Source organism: Symphalangus syndactylus, chromosome 2, assembly GCF_028878055.3.
Source record: "Symphalangus syndactylus isolate Jambi chromosome 2, NHGRI_mSymSyn1-v2.1_pri, whole genome shotgun sequence".
Lineage (NCBI taxonomy): Eukaryota > Metazoa > Chordata > Mammalia > Primates > Hylobatidae > Symphalangus > Symphalangus syndactylus.
Window position 1 is genome coordinate 5733096 of NC_072424.2, and position 20115 is coordinate 5753210.

Genomic DNA, 20115 nt, shown 5'->3' on the forward strand with positions numbered 1-20115 from the left:
CTCCCCCCGGGCAGCCCGGGCGCGGTAGGAGCCCCACAAATACAGGCTGAAAGAGTAAAACAAACTCTGAACGGCCTCTGCCAAACCCCGTGCTCTGGGTTTTCCAGCGCGGAGCGTCGGCGCCGATGCCCGCAGCCTTCCTCGCAGGACGTTTGCTCCCGGGCCAGGAGGTGGCATCGCGAACCTCTCCAGGCAGCGGGGCCGGGAGCCCAGGCAAAGGCATCTCGGTCGGAGGCGCTCGGACCTTCCCGGGAGGAGGGGCGTTGCCTCGGTGGTTTCCGAGAGGGCGGGGCCGGGGGGTGCAGGAGAAAAGGTGCGGGCGGGGGCTGGAGAGGGGACGCGGCCGGGAGTGGGAGCCGGGAAGCGTAGGAGGTGAAGCCACCGGACCCACGCTCAGCTCCGCGGGCAGGAGGGCGGGAGAGCGCGTGGGGCGCAGGCCGGGGAGCCGGGTAGGAGCGGCACCTGCGGAGCGCGCCAAGACTTCCACGGCTTAGAAGAACGTGGGAGAGGGACCCCCCCTTACCCAGCTCCTCTGCGCCTCCAACTCACCCTGGCCCCTCATCCCGCGCCCTGGGCCCTGGAGAGCCGCGCGCTCCGCAGCCAGTGACACGCCAGCCCCACCTGCGACCCCACGCGTTCCCGCGGCAGCCCAGGGAGGACCCGGAGGCGCAGACAGACCCAGGGTCGCCGGGCAGCAGCGCAGCGCTTTCAGGTCCGTGTTTCCTCAGCTATAAAACAGCGCTAACGACGCCCCCCGCCCCGCCCCTCCGGGGCGTGAGAGGAGCCAGAGCCCGTCCGGAGCGCGGCTTCCTCCCGCCGTCCCGTCCGCATGCGCCTCCCCGGCCTCAGTTCGGGCGACCCGCGCCCCTCCCGGCCCGCCCAGGGTCTGCTGGGCCGCGCAGAGTGGGGGTCCCAGGGCGAAAGCAGCCCTCGCCCCTCCCACTCCGCCCTGCCCCCGACGCCCTCGCAGTTCCAGCGTCTCAGCTCAGAGCCCGAGCCTTGGCCGCGGGCGCCGTCGCCTTGGGGTACTGGGAGGGGCCCGAACCCGACCCGGGAGGGCCCTTCCTCGTGTTTCCTCCGAGGGAGCGGGGCGCGGGACAGGCGGGGGCCGGTCTCGGGGCCGGGCGGGCGCTGGGGGTCCCCGAGCCAGGCTCCGCGGGGGCCGATCACCGGCGGGGTGGCCGCGCCCAATCGAATCCCAATCCCAATCGAATCGAGTGCGGACCCGACGGGGGAAGCGAACCCCCCGTGAACGCGGGGCTGCACCTCCGTGGAGCGGGAAGCCGCCGGGGCAGCCCCGAGTGCGCACAGCCCCGGCGGCCGCACCACTGCCCCGGAGTTTGGCCGCAGGTGGCTTTTCCAAGCCGCCACCCAGCAGCGGCCGACGGCGCCAAGTCCCCGCCTCGACCTGCACAAAACGAAAACGGACGCTGGAGCGGGGCGCAGGGGCGGACGTGAGACCCCGGTCCCGAACCCTGGGCGCCGCCTTCCTCCGCGGCACCAACCCTCTGGCGGCCGGGGCGAAACAGGAAAGTCGTTGCGAAGGAAACTCCCCCAGGCCCGAGAGAGGCCACGCAGCGGCGGTCCCTGCGCCCCAGACTCGGGCTCCCCACGAGCCGTGGGCCACAGTCACAGCCGCCCCGTGTCCCAAAACTAATACGAGACGTCACCCCAGAGGTCGGAGCGTTTGCTCGCGGCCGCCGTGCGCGGGTCTCGGAGTCATCTCACCGCCCGGTCTGCGGGATGGATGAGCGAGCGGCTCCCGGTGCCGGGGGAGCGGGGGTGACACAGGCCCCCCGCGCGCGTCTAAGCCCGCGTTTCTGCCGCTGTGCCCCCAGCCCGCACCCACATTCGGGCCCTGGACAGGGCTTACGCGCTGAGGCCGCCCTGGTCTCTGTTCTCCCGGCCGGGGATTCGCGAGAGGCGGTCCGTGGGCGAAGTCGTGGGCCCAGGTCACATCCTGGGGGACCCCCAACGGGAGACCTGGAGGCCAAAAACGGGGAAGCGCCGGGCCGCGCGTGTGGTCCCGGGACCCGCCTCCCCGGCCCGCTCCCGCCTGCCTCACTCCTCCACCGCGCCGGCCGCGTGTCGGTGAAACCAGAGGCAGCTCCGTGTGAGCCTCGCCCGGCCGTGAGGCCCGTGGATTCCGTGGACTCTGAGACCCGCGTCCTCCGCCCTCCTGTGGCCCCGACCCGCCGGGAGCGCGTTCCCCGCCGGCGTCCGCGGCCGCCCACACCCACCCCAGCCCCGGGCGGCGGAGCAGTGGCGACTGGGACGCGGGCCGGGGCTCTTCCCCGAGGGGGGCTCTCCGAGCGCGCGGGCGGGTCCTCAAATCTGCATTCTTTCCGTTAATAAAATATGTTCTTGTATTTTTCCCTGATTTCGCATGAAAACCTTTGCCTAACTAAACTCCCATCCAAGCGGGATTTATTTCGTCCCCGGGGAGATAAATCAGGGGGCGAATTTACAGCCCGGGAGGCACCTGCCGCGCTAATGGGCCCTTCATGGAGTGCGCGGCCGACGGGGGCGCGCGGGCGGGGGGGGGGCGCTGGCCAATGGCCGGACCGCGGGGTCCGCAGCCAATCAGCGCGCGCGCCGCGCCCCGGGGGCCCCCGTTATCAGCGCGTCCGTCCCGCGCGGCGCCGCTCCGACCGGCCCCGGAGCCGCAGCCGCCGCCGCCCGCCCGCCCCGCGCCGGAGCCGCCCGCCCGCCCCCCGCGCCCCGCTCCCCGCGCCCCGCGCTGCAGCCAACGCCCGCCCAGGCCGCGCGCAAACTTCCCGGGCCGGCGGGCAGGGGCGGCGGCGGCGGGGCCCGGATGGGAGCCCGGGCCGGCGGCGGCGGCGCCCATGGACACTAACCGCCCGGGCGCGTTTGTGCTGAGCAGTGCCCCGCTGGCCGCGCTGCACAACATGGCCGAGATGAAGACGTCGCTGTTCCCCTACGCGCTGCAGGGTCCGGCGGGCTTCAAGGCGCCCGCGCTGGGGGGCCTGGGCGCGCAGCTCCCGCTCGGGACCCCGCACGGCATCAGCGACATCTTGGGCCGGCCCGTGGGCGCGGCGGGCGGGGGCCTCCTGGGGGGGCTGCCCCGGCTCAACGGGCTCGCGTCGTCCGCTGGCGTCTACTTTGGGCCCGCGGCTGCCGTGGCGCGCGGCTACCCCAAGCCCCTGGCCGAGCTGCCCGGGCGCCCGCCCATCTTCTGGCCCGGCGTGGTGCAGGGCGCGCCCTGGAGGGACCCGCGTCTGGCTGGCCCGGGTGAGTGGCCCGCGCGGGGGCTGCGGGGCAGGTGGGCGCGGAGGGAACCCCGCCGGCCGCTGACCTCCTTCCCCTCCCCTACCTTGCAGCCCCGGCCGGCGGCGTCCTGGACAAGGACGGGAAGAAGAAGCACTCGCGCCCGACCTTCTCGGGCCAGCAGATCTTCGCGCTGGAAAAAACCTTCGAGCAGACCAAGTACCTGGCGGGCCCGGAGCGCGCGCGTCTTGCCTACTCACTGGGCATGACCGAGAGCCAGGTGAAGGTGAGCGCGGCGGGGCTCGGGAGAGCAGAGCCGGGGGCTCGCGTCCTGCGAACGGCCCCAGCGCCAGCCCCGGGCCCCACGGCCGCCTGACCGCCCCGTCCGCCCCCAGGTCTGGTTCCAGAACCGCCGGACCAAGTGGCGCAAGCGGCACGCGGCGGAGATGGCGTCGGCCAAGAAGAAGCAGGACTCAGACGCCGAGAAGCTGAAGGTGGGCGGCTCGGACGCGGAGGACGACGACGAATACAACCGGCCCCTGGACCCCAACTCGGACGACGAGAAGATCACGCGGCTGCTCAAGAAGCACAAACCCTCGAACTTGGCGCTGGTCAGCCCGTGCGGCGGCGGCGCGGGGGACGCCTTGTGAGGACGCGCGGGGTGGGGGCGAGTCTATTTTTGCAAAATCCGGGGGCGGTCCCGGGTGGGCGCGAGTCGCTTTGTATCATCAATAAATTATTTAACGGGTCCCCGTCGGAGCTGCCGCTCCGGAGCCTGCACCGCGTGTTTCTTCCGTCTCGAACCCGGAGCGAGGCGGCCCCTCCCTGGCCCCGGCTTCGCCCCTGCGAGACCCGGCTTCGGGCGCGCGGCGGCCTCGGGTCCTCCGAGTTCCCGGTGCGGAGGCTGCGAGCCCCGGGCAGGCGCGAGGAGGCGGCGAAGGCGCAGGGAAGGGGCCCGGCCCGCGGGAAGGAACCGCAGCGACAGCCGCCAGGAGCCCGGGATGGAGCCGGGGACGGAGCAGCAGGTATGGCCCGGCCCGCCTCGCCTCGGGGCGGATTCGGACGCGCTTGGGGGGCTCCGAAAGGGCGGGTGAGCCGCGTACCCGCCTCGAGCCCCCGGGGGAGGTTTTTCTTTCTTCCCTTTTCCCGCTTTGGGGCCACGTACTCGTTGCCGCCGGGCAGCCGTTCCCGCTCGGCCGAGGGGTTTGCTCTGATTATTTCGAAAGACCCTCTGAGCATAAGCGGAGCATCCCACAGGCCCACCCTGGGCTCAGCCGGTGGAACCGGGTCTGAACCGCTGCACGGAGGCCCTTCGGTCACCATCCCGCTAGATCGTCCCGCGGTGGAAAGCAGTTTCTTCCAAACTAGGACCGCAAAGAGAAATCCGAAATAATTACGCCTGCGGAGCGGCGGGGCCTCCCATGGGTCACGCGGGGTCAGGGAGCTGGAAGCCCCCTGGACAAGCCCCGCAGCGCCCGGCCGGGGGCTCAGGGGACCCCTGTCCTGCCCTGAAATGCCGCCAGCTCCACGGGACTGTGACTCCGGTTGACAAAACCCCTCCACCCTCCGGCAGCCTCTGTGGCCGGGGCTGCCCATCGCTGCATCTTAATGGGCGTGACTGTGGAGTTTTAATTTTCAAAAATTAAATGTAAATAATTATATCATTGCGGTGGTACGATTTCTCTTGGAAGGCATTTTCGGAAGCGTTAAAGAGAAATATAAACGGCTTAAACTCGACGCGTTTTGTTCTAGGCTCGTAGCAGCCTTCTTTACAAGGAAGCAACTTGAAGGGCAGAAGCAACGCTTTTCTGTGGGGAGCCCCTCTCAGCTCAGCTCAGAGCAGAGGGGCTTCCAGTTTTAAAGTTTTGAGGAAGGCAAAGCATTTATATAATCCCGTTTTAAAATGTTGAGGGGTAAATACTTTATTACAGTAGAAAGTCCAAAGGGCTGTTTTTCTCCACTTAAGGAAGGGCTTGGTGTTTTGTGACAGTGTGTGATACAGTGAAATTCCCGGATTTCTAATGAGCTTGATCTCAAATAACAGGGTATACAGGAGGCCGCTCCGAGTTAGCATTTCAAAGGTGGCAGGAGAAGGGAAAGGAAGAAAAACAAAGCAACACGGGACTATTTTCACCACGGTCAATTTTATTGCTTAGGAACCAGACCAGTCACTTCTAAAGGCCCTCAGAACGACCAACAGCTGAAACCCGTGGGGCGGACTCCGTGTGGAACTGCGGACAGTGGCAACCACAGCAGGGACACGGACCGGTGCTTCTACCAAGAACAGATTCCGCAGTGGACAGCAGTCACTTGCAGTGGTAGTATTTATCCCAAACACCCAGCTAATGCCTTCACCCGGTCCAGGAACTCTGTAGTGTTCTAAAGTAAAATCAATAAAACATACATTTGTGTTTCATCAACAGACTCTCTAATCACCTTTTAATGCTGTACTTAGTGCTATAGGAGAAAAATATTGGCAACAAGGTTATTACGTGGGTTGTTTGTAGCGGAGCGATGAGGAAATGTACAGTTTTGTTTCTCTTTAATATTTTTATATACAGCCCATGTTAAAAGCAGTTTCTATTGGAAGCAAACTAGGCTATTTCTATTTCTCCCATGTTATCATTGTTGTAATGTAGAATACTTGGCACCATAAAACAGTAACAAAAGACAGACAAACGGTTTACAAAATTCTTAAAAGGTACACCCAGGCTAGCTATAAACTTCACATTCAGTTCTTAATATTACACAGAAGAACGGCACGGGAGTAACGGCCGCTAGTGCAGACGTGCTGTGGGGCCGATTCTACCCATGATGGTGAGGCCATGTGTGTTTTTACTAATTTGTGTGTTGACGGACACACAGCTGAGCTCCTAGACTCCAGTGCTGCCGATTTTACCCACGACGGCGAGGCCAAGTGTGTTTTTACTAATTTGTGTGTTGACGGACACACAGCTGAGCTCCTAGACTCCAGTGCTGCCGCCTGCTGATGGGACTCTCCTGTGCGTTCTTACTGGAAAGTACATTTAGCATAAGTTTTGGTAAGATTTATAAATTATTTTTAAAAAGTATATATTTATATGTATTTATATATATATAAAAATGGAAAGCAGCTGCAGTGTGATTCAAAAACCATGTGACACGGCGCAGAGTCAGTGCCGCGGAAGGAGCATCGGCAGAGACAGACGCCCTCGCCACGCTCAGGGCCACGCTGCCAGCCGGCAGAGGGAGCGCCCGTCTCGGCTTCCCCAGCCCCTGGACACACCTCCACCTGGCAGAGGGGGTCTCTGGACACAGTGGGGGGGTCTCTGTGCTGGAGAAGCCCCTCCACTGACAATCATTAAAAACTGAAAACTGCGGAGTCTACGGTATGAACCCTCTTTGCTGTCTATTAGAGTTTTGACAACAGGACTGTGACTTATTTAAAAAAAAAAACCAATATTTCTACTTAATGTCACATGAACAGACGAGACAGTGAGGTATGTGAGGCTGTTCCGGAATGGTCCGGAGGCTGAAGCGAAGTGTGGGGCTGGCCGTCTAGCAGGTGGCGCTTGGGCGGGTTCTTGATGCAGCTTTCAAGAGTGCGTATTCGGTACACGGCTACAGGGAGGGCTCACGAAGGGTCCTCTCGTGGCGCTGGCATCTCTTCCCTGTCATGGAATTTGTAATTTGTTAAAGGAACAAACGCACCAGGAAAAGCTGCGTAAAAGCTGAACTAGAGGGAGGAGTCATATTTACCACCACGTCACTGCACGACACAACACTTGTGCACATGGGCATGAGGTTTACCTGCCCCGGGCATGATTCGGAAGGCCAGGAACACGGGCTGCAGCAGAAGAGAGGAGGGTGTCAGCAAGGCGCACGCGGGACAGCACAGCACATGCCGCCGCCTCCCGTCGCACCCCTGGACCCTGCGTCTCACAAGGGCAGCCATGAACCGGGCTGGGAGGAGCTGATGGCCAGCAGAGGCAGCTTGGCCTTTGTGTGCAGCCACGGCAGAGCGGGGGTCGGGGGCCTTGTGAATGTGGAACTGGAGCCAGGCCGGCCATGAGAGGTTTTGCAAGGAAGGTGTTATTTCCAGGTAAAAAAATTAATGCAAAAACTGATGTAAAAGAATGGCTAAGTAGGCCCCAAATGAAGCGGGGAAGGAAGGCTCTCCCGCCCTCGGCTCTGCCGCACCTGGCAGGTCCAGCGTCTTATCTGGGTGTGTTTGGGGCTCACAGCTCTGGGCCTCCAATGTGGAAGAAGCTAACTCATTTATTTGGCTGAAAATGAGATTTGATCTGTCTCCTGTGCACACTCTCGAGGTGCAGTTGCCTGAATAAACGATCTGTGCCAGTGCTGCCCCTCGGCACGCGGTGGGGAGCGCCCTCACCCCGGCTCCTTGGCTGACGGTGAGCCTGCCCCAAGAAGGCCATTAAAACACTGCAGCTGCGTATTTGCAAAACAGCCTTCAGAAACAATCAGCTGTGGACAACATTTTTTTTACAAATATTAAATTATGTATTTTATTCTATTGTAGCTAGTCATTTCTGCCTTCTTCCTACTTACCCACCTAGCTTATGATATTTTATTAAAATTAAATAAAAACAGACCAACTTGGCCTACTCTGTAGAGTCAGACGAAGAAGACAGGAGAGCAGGAGAGGAGAGACTGGCCAACCCCCGCCCACCTGCCTGGCAGCCCCAGCACCCGCCCGCCCACCGGCCCCAGCCCCCCGGCCCCCTAGCTTCCCCTTGGTCCCCCAGCCCGGCCCCTGGACCTCAGTCTGTCACCTTGTGGTCTCCCATGCAGACGTTGGGCCCAATGTGGTCATAGGTGACAACCTTCTCCTCGCTCTCCGACTGGAAAGGGGAAACAGACAGGTGAGTGGGGGGAGGTGGGGCATCCTGGGTCCAGTTGGGAGCTGACTGGCAGGAAAATCAGGGTTTTGTGGGGGCAGAGAGATGGGGGGCGTTGGCCCCTGCCAGTACCTCCCCAGCCTCTGCCACCCGCCCTGCCCGGCCCCTGAGAGAGAGGCCAGCTCATGGACCAAAGGCTCTGGTGACGTGGCAGCGCCTCAGCACCTTGACCCTGGCCCTTTTGGACAAGAGGTATCTGCCTCTAGGAGGGGTTGCGTGGGGAGCCGCGGGTGCTGGCCCGGCTCCCAAGCTCCTCTCTCCCAGACATGCTCCTGGGCTCTCAGGGGAGTTGCAGGGGACCCTGTTTACAGGTGTGTGTGTGCCCCAGCTTTCTGTGCAGGTGTGCTCCTCTGAGGCAGCCCATCTAGTTCCAATTTTCCCACTTTGATTTGTTTTTGACTGTTCTATTAACCTAGAACTCAGTGCTCAAACAAGAACAGACACCGAATTCCACACCACTACACAAAGCAATCTGTGCATAGTAATTCACGGCTGTGTGCGCACTTCTCAGCGGGTGCCTGTATTCCGGGTGCCCCCGGAAGGGGTTTGCTGCTGGTCAGCACTCGACTCTGCTTGGGCTGGAATTTTATATCCACAGCTGGAGCATCTGAGACTATCGAGTTAAAACTGAATTATCTTTAATGCAATGGGAAGCTTAAGGTCAGATTTACTTTCCAGCATGGGCGCCTGCCAGAAAGAATGAAAACAAGCTTCGGCACCGCATGCATGAGCACCTTCCCGTCTCTTGCGGGTGAAGCGGCGCCTCCGCGGAAGTGGAGAAACATTCATCAAACGCAGCGTGGTAATTTACAAAGGCAGCATAAAATTGTGGATTTTCAACTGCATAATCTTTGGACAGATAAACAAATTACGGCGGGCACAGGCAGCGCGCGGCACACCTCACTGAACACTTGTCACCGAGGCTCCCAAGCAGCACCGCCCGCGTCCCGAGCCCCTTTTGGTGTTTTAGGGCTGCGGAGGCAGAATGGAGCTTGGTGACGAGGTGACGGCGCATGTCATGATGGATGAGGCTGCGGAGCGCGCCCGGCGCCCGTCTGCTTGTCCTGCATACCCGCTGCCCACTGGGTGGCCCCATGGGGAGAGCCTGTCCAAACTCTGGCCCCAGGAGGCAGGGGCTGTCAAAGGCCGCCAGGTGTGTGTTGTGAGGCTCCGTCCTCCACCCTGAGCGTGAAGTGTCAAGTCCCGGGTCCAGAGAACATGAGAGGCTGTGAGTGAATGGAAAACGGGCTGCAATGCTGCCCTGCTCTGAGCTGGTGGAGCCCTGGCAGCGGCAGCACAATGTGGGGAGGCCACAGCCCTGCCAGCCTTCTGCCCTTGGGCGCTGCTCACCAATCTGCACTCGCGTGACCTCCGACGTTTTCCAGGGGATGGCATCTGTGCCCGAATCCCCGGGAGGCTCCTGCCCCGCTGGTGGCAGCCCTGGGCTCCACATGCCTGACCCGCTCTCAGCGCCGGCAGATGGGAGCACTCACCATGTGGCACTGAGCGACTGGCATGCCTACCAGTGAGCCCAGCCAGAGGGGCAGCGGCATGTCCATAGCCAGGCTCCAGGCTGAGCCCACTCCTGGGCTTTTGGGCTTGGGCCAGCACGCTTTCCTCAACGATGGGCACAGGCCCTGCCCACAGGCCAGAGGTGGAGCTGCAGAGGAGCCAGGCTGGCTGCAGAACCCAGGGACGCCAAGGGGCCCCGCCTCCAGCCCAGGCCCCCACCAGGCAGGCTCCTCACAGCACAGCCAGGGACGGAGGGCAGGCTGCACCCAGGGTGTTCCAGGATGTAGGAAGGAACGGTAAGGAACCCAGCCCGGCAGACAGAGCCACGTGGCAGAGGCCAGCAGGGTGCATCTCAGGGACCGGGGCTGCAGAGGTTCCCTGCCCTGCTGAGGGCACACCTGCACCCAGGTGTTTGCTGTGCCTGGGGTCTGGTGCCATCTGGCACAGGGAAACGGATGGGCAGTGAGGGACAACAGGAGCCTCAGACAGCTGGCGTTGAGGTTGGGGTTAGTAGGGGGCTCCTGTCCCTGCTCTGGGCCTGGGACAGTGGAGAGGGGGCAGAACCCACCAGGCTGGCAGTAGTACCACCAGAGTCTCCAGCCTCCTTCCGATTGCCCACCCACGTCATGGTCAGAGGCTCCAGCTCTGGGTGCTGGGCATGGCTGCAGTTCCCACGCACACCCGCAAGCTTCGTTACTATCTGCATTTAATTTTCATTCACGGGGTTGAAAAAACCAATTCAGATATTGATTCTTCTGAAAATACTCCTTGTATGTTAAAATGTGGGAACTGAAAAATCACAGGATTGGCCGGGCGCGGTGGCTCCCGCCTGTAGTCCGGGCACTTTGGGAGGCCGAGGCGGGCGGAACACTGGAGCCCAGGAATTTGAGACCAGCCTGGCCAATGTAGCAAGCAAGCCCCTGTCTCCTTTTTTGTAAAAAAAAAAAAAAAAAAAAAAAAAAAAAAAAATTGTTAAAAAAAAAATCACAGGAAATCTGAAAATTTCCCAAGGCCCACGTCATCTGAAAATGTCACCCGTTCATTTTTAACTTACCAAGGCTCCAAATGAATCTGGCTCTAATTTACAACTTAGGAAAACAACCTCAGACATTTCTATTGTGCTTCACGGCGTGGCCCGTGAGCGCTGGAATGCACAAGAGCACGCTGACTTCCAAGGATACAACGAACCACGATCTGAAAACACTTCCTGCCAACCACCCGTGTATGTTTCAAACTCAGGACGACGCTGGCTGCCCATGGCCCAGGAACTCGGCTCCATCTGCTGCTGCCCCAGCCCAAGTGCTGGCTCAGAGGTGACCCAGTGCTGACGTGCAGCTCATGGCAGGACGAAGTCAGGGCCCAACCTGGCAGCATTCCCCAGACTGGGTGCCCCCACCCCTGGGGCCCTGTCACCAGGGCCGGGCCAGACCAGACCCAGCGCTCCACGTCCCTCTGCGCCCAGGGCCGGGGCAGCACACACTCACCCTCAGCACCAGCTCCTTGGCAGACGGGGACATGAGGATGCGGTCACACCAGGCCGGGCACCGGGTGTTCATGTACTGCTCACCTTGGCGGGCATCCTCACTGTACGGGTAGCTGGGGAGACATGAAGGCAGAGGGTCAGCCGGCCGGCTCAGGCCGTCCTCAGCCCCAAAGGGATGGCTGTGCCGATTCTCTCCCAATACACCTTAGAATGGCGAGCACTACCTGGGGAATGAATACACGTATGGAAGTTTCTAGAATATAAAACCAAATTCACCATTTAAGTTCTATATCAAACTTATTTTTATGTGAGATTAAATTTTAGCCATAACACAGTATCTTCAGTCCTTCCTTTACTGCATGAAATTGTCTGTTGAGCTTTGGTTTTTGTTGGTTTTTTGAACATGGTCTAAAGTATGATGAAAACCTCCGTGGAAACAAAATGGCAGCCAGTGTCATCTGGTCCCAGGATGCTCCTCCACCTGGTGACCCGGCCCAGCTCAGCTCGAAACGCCTCTAAGTGCAGGCAGCTCTGGGGTGTGGCATACGCGTCTCCGCTTTGACTAACGCCGTTCCCACCTCGGGGAGCGTCCAGGTGCTCAGGCCGTGGCCCTGGGTCACTGCTGCGGTGGAGGGTGATTGTCCCCGACTCACTGCTTCCCGGGCCTGCCCATGCCCTCTGCGGGTCTGCGAATGGGGCTGGCCACATGGCGGTGCCACTAGCCCTGAGGGCGGAGCCCTTCATCCACACAGTGAGCGCATCCCGCACCGCCTGGGGTCTGCTGGCTGCGTCTCCACCACCCACCGCCGGCCAGGGCACAGCTCATCTGGGCTCCTCAGCGGCCTTGCTGCGTCTCCGAGCTGTCGGCCCCCGCCCTCACACAGCAGAGCAGTCCACACACACACGGACTGATCACTCCCCCACCAGCCTGGAGCCTCATGGCCATGGCCCCCACCACCCGCCGTGTCTGGAACATGCAAGCGCAGCCCCCACTTCAGGGCCTGCAGGTTCTCGGGGCCCGGCCCAACCATCAGGCTGCAAACCCACCCCCAAATGGGCATATTGCTTGGGACTGCACTGAAGAGGTAACGAATTCCACTTGGAGTGAACAAACCCCGGGGATCCTGCGTGCAGCATCTCTGCTTACTCTCAACACCTCCGTGGCCTTCACTAGAGTCTCAAGAGTCTTTTCAGTTAATTCCAAAATATCATACAGCACCTGTCGCGACTGGGATCTGATTCTCTGTGAAATTTCCCTGTTGGCTGTGACTGGGTTTCGGGTCCATCCTGGCACCTCAGCTGCGGATTCTGCAGCCCCTCCCATGCCCGCCGGACCCTGCCCACAGGGGCACCTGTGGGCCCTGTGCCCAACCACCTGGAAACAGCCGGGGACTCGGAACTTGGTCTGCCCTGACGCAGGAGCTCCCATCCTCCCCGCGTTCCAGTGGGAGTGACACTCACAGGAGCCGTGGCTGCCACATGGCCTTGGGCAAAGTCACTGCTTGGTTAAAAACAACTATGTAGGGCCTACGTGTCATGCATGTTTCTGAAGAGCACAGAGCAGAGAACAGCTGCACGTTTTTTCAGGAGAAGCAGCAACCTGGTGGCCTGTCCCATTTCACACGTTTGAGAGGCTGGGCCACCTTGTTCAGGAGCTTCTCAGCTGACCCCAACCGCGGACACGAGTGGAAACTGGATGCAGGTAGGAGCCTGCCCAGCCCCCAACACACGTCCACTGCCCCGGACACACATCCACTGCCTCCTGGACACACGTCCACTGCATCCGGACACACATCCACTGCATCCGGACACACGTCCACTGCATCCGGATACACGTCCACTGCCCCCGGACACACGTCCACTGCATCCGGACACACATCCACTGCATCCGGATACACGTCCACTGCCCCCGGCACACGTCCACTGCCCCCAACACACGTCCACTGCCTCCCGGACACACGTCCACTGTACCCGGACACACGTCCACTGCCCCCGGCACACGTCCACTGCACCTGGACACACGTCCACTGCCCCCGGCACACATCCACTGCATCCAGACACACGTCCACTACCCTCCGGACACATGTCCACTACCCTCTGGACACACGTCCACTGCCCCTCGGACACACATCCACACAGCACACAATAGGTGACTTCTAAATAGGAAGCTGGAACCGAACCAGTTCTCACTCCTCATGCACCCCATGGAGCCTGGAGAGCCTGTGCCGCCTGGCGCCCCCTGGGGGCATGGAGAGAAGCCAGGGCGTGGCAGGAAGCACAGGTGCCCTCTGTCCATGGGACAGGGTCTGATGGGCATTGTTGCTCAGACAGACTGGGCTCTGGGGATGAGCAAGGGAGAACAGGGACGCCCGAGTGGCAGCGGCTTCCTCAGCCCATCTGCTCCAGGAAGGGCTGTCCTGGGAGTGTTCACAGACGACTCAACAGGAAGAAGATGCCTGGGTGAGAGGGGTGTCCTGGCCAGGCTGTTGGGGGCAGCAACCTTAATCCACAGCCAGGGGTGCTCCCTGTGGTCCCCAACACCCAAGGAGAAATGCAGGAGGGGCTGGTTCCAGCTGGGTCTGGGGAAGGCCAGTGTGGACTGCACACCACCGCTGTACCCACAGGCGGGAGGCGCTGGCAGGGCCACACCACAGAGCAGCAGGACGCTGCCCAGCAGTGACTGATGCAGGAGTGCCAGGCATGTGGGCTTATCTGAAAGCATACCTGCTTGGTGAGGGAGGGGGGCACACAGGACAGGGGTGCACCTGCCCCCACAGCGTGGGAGCGGCTGTGATAGGGCGAACAATCGTGCTCCTGTGCTCGCCTGCAGGCACTGCCCGTCCTCCCTGCCCCTCTCTCCTCCCTGTAGGATGCGGGCAGCGGCCCCTGTGTAGGCTGCACGGCAGATTGTTGGCTGTGGCCAGGCTGACTGGCCCTGCTGACAAGGCCCAGCTTTAGGACCTGAGCAGGCTGGGAGGAGTAGGTAGGGTCGCCATGGGCCTGAGAAGCAGACAACAGGCGGAGAAGCCTGGCTACGTCGAGGTCTTGGGGCAGGGCCGACGGCACAGGAGAGACCAACGGGCCTGGGAGGGCCCCAGAAGGCAGGCTGGGTAGGGGCCAGCTCATTTCGCCACAGTGCTCAGCCGCCCTGAACCACAAGCAAACGGCGACAGTTCACACCAGCTCCCCGAGCCGAGCTCAGAGGAAGAAGCAGGAGTGCAGCCTCACTTCTCCAGGTGGGAGTCAGGGTGAAAGCCCCTCCTCTGACTCCCGCCTGGTGAAAATATTAACCAATTACCACGCTGCTCTTGTGTACAAGGAGCAGGAGGGTGTAGCATACTACAGAGAAAACGGTTTTGACACACACCCGTCACAAGCAGCACCTCATCAAAGCTGCTCTGCCTTCCTGTGCAGCCTGCAGGCACCACCGGCAACCCTGGCTTCAGACACCCGCTTCCAAACACACCAGCTGCCACTGAAATTCCTGAAAAGGAGAAGGCCCTAAAACCAAAGAGAAAGAACTAAACGCTTTCAGCTGGGACAACACTGAAGCTACCGAGTGGGAGAAGGAAGCGGCACAGACTTCCAAGAGGGTCTGCGGGGCTGGGCACGGGGGCTCACGCCTGTCATCCCAGCACTTTGAGAGGCTGAGGCGGGAGGATTGCTTGAGCCCAGGAGTTTGAGACCAGCCTGGACAACGTAGTGAGACCCTGTCTCTATACAAAATAAAAAAGTTAGCCAGGCGTGGTGGTGCACACCTGTAGTCCCAGCTACTTGGGAGGCTGAGGGGGGATGGGGCTGCAGTGAGCCGAGGTCACCACTGCACTCCAGCCTGGGCAACAGAGCAGGAGGCTGTCCCGGGCGCGCCCCTCGCCCACATCTCGAGTGACAAAGCTCTTGGGGGTGACCAGAGCCCTTGGCAGGCCTTTTCCGTGGGTCGGGTTCCCTCACTGTCCTCCCCCTCGGCACAGGTCCCACAGTCTGTATGAGCCGCAGGTAGCCAGGGTTCGTGACCACCAGGTGGATGGGCGGCCTCGCTCCCTCCTGAGCACCCAGCTTGCAGGCAATACAGCTCATTTTGCTAGATAATTATTACACTATAAATACACATCTAAAGACAGGAGAACGTAAATCATGGCCCACAGAAAGTTTGAAAGGGGCCTCCTAATCCCTAATTTAAAAACATACGTGTCCATTAAAGAGCGACCACCTCTGGCTGGACTTGTCTGGGCAGTTCATTCCTGTGTTGCGTATATTTTTGTCTTTTTCAAAAGCTAAAACTTGATCTTGCTCAGTAATTGTTTGTTCAATGAAAACATCCCTTTCCCACCTCTGAGAGTCAATCTTCCTTTGGGAAGGAGTTATTTTTTCCCATTTGATGTGCTCTGAATATGACAAAAACTTTGAAACGTTTTGACGGGTAGTGATAGAACTTCTAAATTTTTCCATTTATTTTAGTAAACTTCACTTCACAGTAAGGCACACACAAGGCCAAGTGCACATGGGACATGGGTGTTCACCAGCCCACCGCACCCTGTGCGGGCCCACAGCCCAGAGGCCTCCACCGGGAAGGGCGGAGGGAGGTGATTCCCCGCCTGCAGTAAGGGCACCCTGTGGAGTCCCAGGGCCTCGTCTCCACCTGTGCAACCCGGCTTTAAACTCACTTGTGGAGCTGTGCGCAGCGGTGGCTCAGTGCTGAGTGTCCGTCCCACTCTTCACGGGGCGGCTGCCGTGGCCTCCGTGTCAGTGCTGAGTGTCCGTCCCACTCTTCACGGGGCGGCTGCCGGGGCCTCCGTGTCAGTGCTGAGTGTCCGTCCCACTCTTCACGGGGCGGCTGCCGGGGCCTCCGTGTCAGTGCTGAGTGTCCGTCCCACTCTTCACGGGGCGGCTGCCGGGGCCTCCGTGTCAGTGCTGAGTGTCCGTCCCACTCTTCACGGGGCGGCTGCCGGGGCCTCCGTGTCAGTGTGGAGTGTACGTCCCACTCTTCACGGGGCGGCTGCCGGGGCCTCCGTGTCAGTGTGGAGTGTCCGTCCCACTCTTCACGGGGTGGCTGCCGTGGCCTCCGTGTCAGTGCTGAGTGTCCGTCCCACTCTTCACGGGGCGGCTGCCGTGGCCTCCGTGTCAGTGCTGAGTGTCCGTCCCACTCTTCACGGGGCGGCTGCCGGGGCCTCCGTGTCAGTGCTGAGTGTCCGTCCCACTCTTCACGGGGCGACTGCCGGGGCCTCCGTGTCAGTGCTGAGTGTCCGTCCCACTCTTCACGGGGCGGCTGCCGGGGCCTCCGTGTCAGTGTGGAGTGTCCGTCCCACTCTTCATGAGGCGGCTGCTGTGGCCTCCGTGTCAGTGCTGAGTGTCTGTCCCACTCTTCACGGGGCCGCTGCCGTGGCCTCCGTGTCAGTGCTGAGTGTCTGTCCCACTCTTCACGGGGCGGCTGCCGTGGCCTCTGTGTCAGTGCTGAGTGTCTGTCCCACTCTTCATGGGCACTGGGGATACTTCCAAGTTTTGGGCAGTTCTGGAGTTGGCATGTGGCCCCCTGTGGGTCCCTGGAACCCCTGCAGCAGTCTGAGAGGGGATATCTACATTGACAAGGATACTAAGGTGACATTCACTGATTTCACGGAGCTGGTGTTGCACGGACGTGGCAAACGCTGCCCAAGGTGGTAAAACTGCCGGCGCCGGTGTGGGAACCAGGCAGAGGCTGGGCCGTGCTGGGCAGGGTCTCTCCCAGCGTCAATCCCTCAGCACTAAACAAAAAGCTACTTTCATTTACGAGGGAAACAGGAGAAATGATTCCTTGTGTTGAACCTCAGGCCTGGGAGATGGGGTCTTGGGCTGGGTGGGATGAGATGAGGCCTCCAGGGAGCCCTCTGCCCAGAGGGACGACAGGACGTGGCCCTCGTCTCTCAGGGGAGCGTGCCTGCATCTGAGTCGCCAGCTAAAGCAGCTGCTTGTTTTCACGGGCACCACATTTTGCCAGAAAGATTGACAGACAGACTGCGGTAACTTAGACCTTGGTGGCTAACAGGCATTTTCTCCAGAAGGGTGGACGAGCCTGCCTCTTCCAGCAGCAGCAGATGCTATTTGCTGCCAATGACAAAATTTAAGCTTTCAAGAAGACCCGAGGGTGTTGGAAAACATATTCGTCCCAGAGGCTGGTGGCATCCCGCCACAGAGACTCCTCCACTGAGCTCTGCCGTTCCGAGGAAGGTGCTGCATGCACTGGGTGCCAGACGTGCCACATCGAGACTCCCACACCCTGGGTGGCTGGGATTTCCCGGGACCTGTGTGTGCGGCCGCCAGATCACGCCCTGGCAGAAGAAGACCTCCCCGTGCATTGGTACTTTTTTCACAAAAATGTTACTTATGTAAACATGTAATTGTTGTTATTTTTAAAACGAACTAATAAATATTTAAAAACGGATGGCAATGACCCATAGATGGAACCCACATGGACAAAAGCTCTGGGGTCTTCAGTAGCTGGAAGAGGGAAGTGGCCAGGCCACTGGGGCGGCCAGCGAGGCTCTGCGGGGCCGTTTCGATGGTGGCATGTGGTTTTCTTCTTAATAAATAGAGTGATGCAGTCTCTTCACTACATAAGGAGTCCACAGACACAGGGAGCCTCCAGGCAACGGACTGACAGTTCCCATCCTCCATACGCTCAGCGTCCACACAGACAAAGAGGAAGAGCCAAACCCCAGCTGACTATGCGTAGCACCACGGCCTCCGCGAGGAAGCGCAGTGCCCCCCACATTCCGGAAGCTGCGACAGGAGCCACCCGATGGCTGGTGACACTGCGGCGACTTGGGAGCGTCCGGCTCTCTGGCTGCAGAGGGGCTGACCTGGGGGTGGGTACTGTCGGGCAGGCCTGGGCCTGAAGGCGCAGCCTGCCCAGAGGAGACGACACCATCTTGAGGGCGGACGCTGAGGCCATGAGGGGTGAGCGATGTGCCCAACTCTGCAGTGTCAGGGGTAGAGCTGGGACTCTGGTTCCAGAGGCGCTGCCCTCGCCAGCCCTGTTCTACACGGGGTTTCGTGAGAAATGCTAACGCCTGGAAATGTCAGGCTGTCACGCCAGTGGAACGGCCACTGCGGGGCCATCTTAAATCTCTTTATCTTAGAGTTAATGACAGTTAATTCTCAAAGTTAAACTAAAAATTAGAAATTCACTTCTAGCTAGGATGCGCAAAAAGGCGGCAGCTCCATGCTACCGCTGGGGTGTCCAAATCGCCGCCACCTGAGCCTGGGCTGTACCGGGAGCCACGCGTATCAGGAGCTACGGGGTCGGGGGAGCTACGGGGTGGGGGCTGCAGGGCTGCTGTTGAGGCGCGCACCACAATCCTGCCCGGAGGGCCTTGGCTTCTGGGGAGCCAGGCAGACCAATGCTGGGTGCAGAAAGCCCACCGCCGCCCCTGCTCACCACTAAGGGCTGACGCCATCTGACCCCGCATCCACTCACAGCCTCCTGGTTTCCAGAGACCAGAGTGGGCGAGACTCATCTCTGCCAATATGGGTCCCTCGTCCCCCAGTAATTCTAAGCACACATGTAGAGCTTTAACACATTACACCCAATGGAAATAGCGCATGGCATGAAAGGCCTTTGGGAGGCTGTATCCTGGGTGCTGTCCTGGCCCGAAGGCACCATCTTACAGCTCAGGGTCCCGCCCGGGAGAGCTCTTTATGCGGAGGCAAAGGCAGCCCAAGGTCCGGCCAGCTTCCTTCCCGCCTGCTCACCCTCCTGCTCCTGACCACCTCAAACAGGTCACTTTTGTGGCTGTCCCTAAAGAAGGCACGAGGAAGAACCATGCTTTTAGTTAAGGACAAAAATTGAGGGCTGTATAAATGTCTGAAATATTAGCACCTTTTCTGGCAAAATGACAGCATTCAGTTACAATTCATTCAGAGCACAGTTCTATTCATCCATGGGATCAGTGGCAAACATCTTTGCAAGAGAAGACCCTGCTGGTCTTCAGACCCATCCGCCAATGACACGTTTCCTGGCGTCACTCTGCCAGCGTGCGCACCAACGTCCCGGGCACGGCTGTTCCTGGAGCTTTACGCTAGGAATGTTGTCTCCTCTCTGGGTCAGCAGGTGCGGGCTCTCCCCATGCAGTGTCTACTGCCTGCGAGAGGGTCCTGCCCACCGATGCTGACAAGGTGCCTCAAGCCACTCCAAGGCGGTGAGCTCACCTCCACCCAAAACCGGGGTGGGGACTGGGAGGCAGTGACGGGACGATGCATTTGGCTACTCGGCCGGTTTGCAATGCGTTCACTCTAACAACAACAGCAAAAACTATGAAACGATTCTGAAAACCGGGAGCCACCGCGGGAAGGAGACGCTGCCAGACCAGCAGGTGCAGATGACGGCTCGGCTCCCGGCTTCTGAGGAGCTGGGTCAGACTCAGGCCTCAGGGGCCAGGCTGTGGCAAGGACGCCTCCCCACGGCCTCAGAGCCCTGGCAGCCTTCGGGAAAGCACAGGAAGGCCAACGTATCCTGACAGGTGCGGGGAGCTGCACTGGGAAGAGTGTGAGGCGGCAGGTGGACGAGCCTGGCACGCAGAGGCACTCAGGACCCCCCACCAGGGCAGAAGCAGTGAGAAAGCGGAAGCCGATCTCACCCAGCCAAATGCCGAAGAGCAAGCCCAGCCTGCGTGGGCACCTGGGAACGCTGAGGGTCGGGGTCCACGGTTCTGGAATGCCACTGGGTGCGTGGGTACCTGGGAACGCTGAGGGTCAGGGTCCACGGATCTTTCTGGAATGCCACTGGGCACGAGGGGTTCTCTGGGGGCCTGTGTGTCCAGCAGTCAGACTTTAGATCCAAGCGGGATGGGGGAGCCCTCCAGGAAGAGGGGTGTGGACCCGAGATCCCCTGGGGCTTCCTGCACCTCCTGCAGGATGAGGCTGGCATGCCTGGCAGGGAGGCTCGGTGTCTTTGCAGAACAGGAAGAAGCTCGTGAGGAGGGCGAGAGACCTGGGCCACCGCCTTCTGGAGGCTCC

The 20115-nt window shown here is 60.5% G+C and overlaps 2 protein-coding genes across 4 annotated transcripts in view; one reads left to right on the top strand and one right to left on the bottom strand.

Moving 5' to 3' along the window:
* The first annotated feature begins 2644 nt into the window (after window positions 1-2644).
* On the top strand, window positions 2645-3977 carry NKX6-2 (NK6 homeobox 2). The gene is made up of 3 exons (XM_055245068.1): window positions 2645-3252; window positions 3342-3514; window positions 3624-3977. The coding sequence occupies exons 1-3, from the start codon at window positions 2847-2849 to the stop codon at window positions 3876-3878; spliced, it is 834 nt and encodes a 277-aa protein (XP_055101043.1). The 5' UTR covers window positions 2645-2846; the 3' UTR covers window positions 3879-3977.
* Window positions 3978-5353: 1376 nt separating this feature from the next.
* INPP5A (inositol polyphosphate-5-phosphatase A) overlaps window positions 5354-20115 on the bottom strand; it is a 235756-nt gene continuing 220994 nt past the window's right edge. For all 3 annotated transcript variants that reach the window (XM_055245047.2, XM_055245039.2, XM_055245059.2), the window contains exons 13-16: window positions 11126-11237; window positions 8004-8072; window positions 6967-7054; window positions 5354-6878 (exon numbers count right to left, since the gene is read on the bottom strand). In XM_055245047.2, coding sequence (XP_055101022.1) covers window positions 6974-7054; window positions 8004-8072; window positions 11126-11237 — 262 coding nt within the window. In that variant the 3' untranslated portion in view covers window positions 5354-6878; window positions 6967-6973. The remainder of the gene's footprint in view (window positions 6879-6966; window positions 7055-8003; window positions 8073-11125; window positions 11238-20115) is intronic.

Excerpts from the sequence above, each read along its gene's own strand:
- NKX6-2 (XM_055245068.1), top strand. The coding sequence starts at position 2,847 with ATGGACACTAACCGCCCGGGCGCGTTTGTGCTGAGCAGTGCCCCGCTG. Across the intron at positions 3,253-3,341 it reads CCCGCGTCTGGCTGGCCCGG|CCCCGGCCGGCGGCGTCCTG; the intron begins GTGAGTGGCCCG and ends CCTACCTTGCAG. Across the intron at positions 3,515-3,623 it reads TGACCGAGAGCCAGGTGAAG|GTCTGGTTCCAGAACCGCCG; the intron begins GTGAGCGCGGCG and ends GTCCGCCCCCAG.